Source organism: Bidens hawaiensis, unplaced genomic scaffold (genome assembly GCF_021521415.1).
Source record: "Bidens hawaiensis isolate Kalapana, Puna unplaced genomic scaffold, B.hawaiensis_p1.1 tig00017351_1, whole genome shotgun sequence".
Taxonomy (NCBI): domain Eukaryota; kingdom Viridiplantae; phylum Streptophyta; class Magnoliopsida; order Asterales; family Asteraceae; genus Bidens; species Bidens hawaiensis.
Genome location: NW_027492627.1, coordinates 31,438 through 36,877, shown reverse-complemented (window position 1 = coordinate 36,877; position 5,440 = coordinate 31,438). Strand labels below are relative to the sequence as shown.

Below are 5,440 nucleotides of genomic sequence, written 5' to 3'. Positions count from 1 at the left end.
TCAAATACCTCAATAGTCTTAAAGCAATGGATAAATGTCCTTGAGTAGGACAATGCATATATTGACTAAGAAATTGTACAGAGTATGAAATATCTGGTCGTGTGTGCGACAAGTAAATTAACTTTCCAACTAGTTTTTGAAATTTTGACACATTTTTAACTCAGAACTATTGTTCTTACATAAATTATTAACGGCATGACTTTGTCCTATTGGCACATTAACTGGTTTTGACCCAGTTAACCCAAATTCAGCCAACAACTCTAGACAATATTTTCTTTATGATAAGCAAACACCTTTGTCAGATCTAAAAACTTCAATTCCCAAAAAATATTTCAACACTCCCAAATCTTTAATCAAAAAACTAGCTTTAAGTAGCCTTTTAACATTTTCAATTTCTACCAGATTATCGCCAGTAATGACCATGTCATCTACATACACAAGTAAAACAATTAACACATTATTATCATTTTTCACAAACACTGAATAGTCACATTTACTTTGTACGAATCCAATATCTAAAAGAACACTAACCAATTTTTCACTCCACATCCTAGGGGCCTGTTTTAGGCCATATAATGATTTTTTTAACCTACACACCTTTGTTTCATCTTTAGAGTAATAACCTTCGGGTAATTTCATATAAACTTCTTCATTTAAACTACCATATAAGAAAGCATTATTTATATCAAGTTGAAAAAGTGGCCGGTCATTATTTATCGCTAAGTTAATTACACATCTTATAGTTACCATTTTAACAACCGGAGAAAAAGTTTCATCAAAATCTATACCTTCTTTCTGATTGAAACCTTTAGCAACTAACCTAGCTTTATATCTATCTATCTCACCTGTGGCTCTATACTTTATTTTATATACCCACTTGCATCCAATGGGTTTCCTACCAGGTGGTAAATCAACTAGATCCCAAGTATTATTTCTATTTAAAGCTTCCATTTCATCATTCATTGCATCTATCCAATGTGTATCTAAAACAGCATCTTTATAAAACCTAGGTTCAACACTTCTATTAAAGAAGACACAAAACATATATTTTCATATGACAGATTAGAGTAATTCACAACATTTTCTAAGCCATACTTAACCTTGCCCTCTATCATATAATCTTGCAATTTTTTTGGTAAACTAGAACTCCTAGTTGACCTCCTAACAGCTGTTTGGACCTCTAATTCATTAGCGTCATTGTTTCCCTCAGATAAGGTATTATTGTCATCAAGAGCAGTACCATGATCTACCCCACTAGTGCTACCTACCACACCCCTAAGTTCATTATTAATTGAGGAACTCAAGTGGTCAGTGGTAACTCTAGGTTGCTGATCAACAGTACCAGTCTGAAAGTGAACCCCCTCTTCATCATTGGGAGTATTAACATTAGTTGAAAATTTTGGCTCAGTATCATCAAATTTGTCAAAAAAATTTAGATTGTTTATAGTAGAATCTATGTTATTATCAATTAATTTTAAAACTGAACTCTCTTTGAAAGGATAGATCGTCTCATAAAACTTTACATCTCTTGAAAAAAGAATTTGTTTTGACTCAAGATTCCACAATTTATAACCCTTTTTATTAAAAGAATAGCCCAAGAAAACACATTTTTTCAGCTCTTTTATCAAATTTATTAGTATTATTTAAGAAAGTACTGTAACATAAACAACCAAAATTTCTTAATGTTTAAGAGAGGGTTTAAATCCAAACAACGGTTCATAAGGAGAATTACCGTTTAACACCGAGGAAGGAGTCCTGTTAATCAAATAGGTTGCAGTCAACACACATTCTGACCAAAAATTTAGAGGCACCCCTCCTTCAAAGAGAAGAGACCTAGCTACATTAAGTAGATGTCGATGCTTTCTCTCAACTATACCATTTTGTTGAGGTGTATGTGTGCATGTGGTTTGATGAATAATGCCAAGTTTTTTAAAAAGATTTTGAACTTGATTATTTATAAACTCGGTTCCATTATCACTTCTAAATACTTTAAAAATAACACCAAACTGATTTTTAATCATGTTTAAAAAAGCTTCAATACAAGTAAACACTTCTATTTTATCTTTCATTAAATACACCCAAACAGCACGAGAGAAATCATCAACAACAGTTAAGAAATATTTATAACTCTCTTTACTTTTGATCCTATATGGACCCCAAGTATCAAGATGAACTAATTCTCCTACCTTGACGAACTTATGATCACTTAAAGAAAATGGTTCCCTATGTTGTTTTGCCTTATGGCATACATCACAAGGCAAATCATCACTAATGTATTTTATATTCAAATAAGTTTTCAACACTTTTAACACCTGATTTGCAGGATGCCCTAACCTAGCATGCCAAATATTAAAATTGTCAACACTATTGAAACACACCTTAAATTTCTTAGATGAGTCACCACAGAAGTATAACCCATCAACTTGACTACCAGTCATCAGGTTTTTCTTTGTGCGCGAATCCTGAAGATAGCAATTATTCTCATTAAATGTAACACTCAACTTATTATCACTAGTAAGCTTATAAACAAATAGCAAGTTGACACAATACTCAGGAACCACAAACACATCTTGTAACACAACCTCATCACTAAGTTTTATCTTGCCAATTTTTGTGACTTTAGCATTAGACCCATTAGGATGTTGAACACTTATATTATATTCACTCACGTCAAATAGGATCAACAACATATTTGTCACTCATTGTCGTGTGTTGATTGGCTCCTGAGTCAATAACCCAATTTGACTCAGTTTTACTAGAACAAAAAATATTTTTTGAAAAACAACAAGCACTATTACCTCCTATGTTTCCACCTTGAGATCCTTCTTCTGTTTTATCATTTAACAATCCTAACAACCTGGTAACTTGTTCAGGAGTAAGATTACAAGAGATAGAGTTAGAAGAAGAACCATTTTTAACAGTATTCACATTATTAGAGGTAGTTGGCTTTTGATATACCCTAGGCCTAGGTCCTTGAGGATATCCAACAATTTCAAAACACCTTTCCACAGTATGTCCTATTTTATTGCAATGAGTACACTTCAAATTTGGGTTTGGCCCACGAGTAAATTTCTTTTTATTATCTAACTGAGTAACTTTAGAAACAAACCCAACATTTTGAACATTATTTTTAGAATTACCATTAGAATTTCTATGTGATTCTTCCCTAGAAACAATAGAGAAAGCTATTTTAACAGTGGGTAATGATTCACGTGTCAACAAATTTGTCCTAACAGGTTGGTAAGCATCATCAAGACCCATTAGAAACTGCATCAATTTTATTAAAGTATTAAAATCATAGAACCCTTTTGAGGCTTGACAGGAACATGAGGGTAACTGTACCATGGAATCAAACTGTTTCCATAGTGTGTTTAGTTTATGGTAATAATCAGAAACAGAATCTCCATTTTGTTTTAACAAATTAATATTTTGAAACATGTTAAAAATAATTGAACCATCAATTTTCTCATAAGTTTCCCTCGGTTCTGTCCAAACCTCAGAAGAAAGTTGAGAATATACTTGACCCACATATAATTCTTCACAAACAGAATTAAGAATCCAAGTTAACACAACAACATTACATCTATTCCACTGATTTTTAAGAACTTCATCATCTGTTGGTCTCTCACAAGTACCATTAACAAAACCAAGTTTATTCTTAACTTGAAGTGTGAGTTTCATAGCATTAGCCCACATAGAATAATTTTCTGTTCCTTTTAGTTTAAAACTAATAATAGTCATGGTACTAGAATCACTAGCATGTAGATATAATGGATTACTAGCATCTAACTTGCTAATTAAAGTCTCACCGGAATCATCAGTGTCACTCATTTTAACCACTAGTAAACAAAGAAAAATTAACGCAACTAAACAATTAGGAATGAATTTTCAAGCAACCACACGCACAAAAAATCTATCAAGGCTAGAGCCAGGTATTCTGAACCACTCTTACTGATGGCAGATCAAGGATTAGCCAAGAAGACTTATGCAAACACATATAAGAATTCAAACAAATGATGCACAAATATTCTTAGAATGCCTAATGCACAAACAAATAGGCATTGATCTTCTGGCATCAACAACAAACATGCCTAATGCAAGTACAATTAAAAAACTGAAGAAATTAAAGAATGAACTCACCAATCAAGTGATCCAATAATACGTCTTCACCAGAATTAAACTTAGCAACAATATTCAGTGGCTTCCTCAAAGAAATCCGAATATAGCAAAAACCCCCAAAATTACGGTTAGGGTTTGTTATGTGAAACCCTAACACAACCAGAACGAGCGGAAGAATGTAGTGATCAGAGCCACGACGGCTCTGATAGCATGTCACAAAACTGAAATCTTCTTTATACAATAAGAAACCCCAGGTATTACAGAACAATTATTCAATCGATTACACAGAGAGAAGAAAAATAACCAGGTACAAGAACAGAATCAAATCATCATTGTAATGATCAGATATAATAGTGATCATGAGAGTTGATTCATTCGATCTGGGTGTCTTGAGTCTATCGAAGATTAGTGGAGGCGTTCGTTTGTGAAAGACGAAGAATAATAATTCCAGAATCATACATAAGCATATGTAATGAAGTTACTTCTAATGGGCCGAACCTGCTAACGGGCCAAACATGCTAACGGGCCGAACCTGCTTCCAAAAGTTTGCCACAAGCCTGTAGGTTCCTGGACGGATCGTACACGGGATATCGCTATCTACGCAGGTGCGGAATCCCTGCGTGGGTAGATACGAGCGTAGAATACTAATAACAAACACACGCGATATAAACGAACACGTTATGTAATATAACCCGAAGCACGTCTATTACAGACTCTCGACACGTTCACTGAACTACTGGATTACACGTGAACAACCAAAACTCTCACTGACCAACTAATCAACCCCTAAACAGTTAACCCGTAAACTGTTTAAATACACGACAACTTCGCCTCAGGCGAAGTTGTCTATAACTTCGCTCGTTGAACAAGTTCGCCTAGGCGAACTTGTCAACAACTTCGCTTGTTCAACAAGTTCGCCTAAGCGAACTTGTTGATAACATCGCTTACATACATAAACATAAACTTAAACATAATTACATTACAGACTCGATTACAAACGCTAGACTATGAACTACTGGCATTTATGTACCAACAGACTCCCCCTTGGCAGTAGCTTCATATCTTGATCTTCAACGCTTGTGTCTTGTAATCTTTCGTCTTCTCTCTTCATCTCTTCAAGCATGCACTCCCTGTCTAACACATACAGAAACCAACTTCTGGTACTTCTTAGCTTCCTCTTTCCAAGCAGGAATGTAGAAAATCTTCTTTGCGTGTAGTACCTGCAAGTCAGCTTGAGACAGATTGACCAAGTGCATAGGATCATACACTCTCATGATCTCTTGCTCATCTTCATCCTCCATGACCGCTTCAGCAGTTTCAC

The 5,440-nt window shown here is 34.5% G+C and overlaps 1 protein-coding gene across 1 annotated transcript; it reads right to left on the bottom strand.

The window, feature by feature from the left end:
• Positions 1 to 2,699: 2,699 nt before the first annotated feature.
• On the bottom strand, positions 2,700 to 3,831 carry LOC143553691 (uncharacterized). Its single transcript, XM_077043628.1, has 3 exons — positions 3,343 to 3,831; positions 2,799 to 3,267; positions 2,700 to 2,755 (listed from the first exon to the last, which is right to left on the bottom strand). The coding sequence occupies exons 1-3, from the start codon at positions 3,829 to 3,831 to the stop codon at positions 2,700 to 2,702; spliced, it is 1,014 nt and encodes a 337-aa protein (XP_076899743.1).
• Positions 3,832 to 5,440: the final 1,609 nt, after the last annotated feature.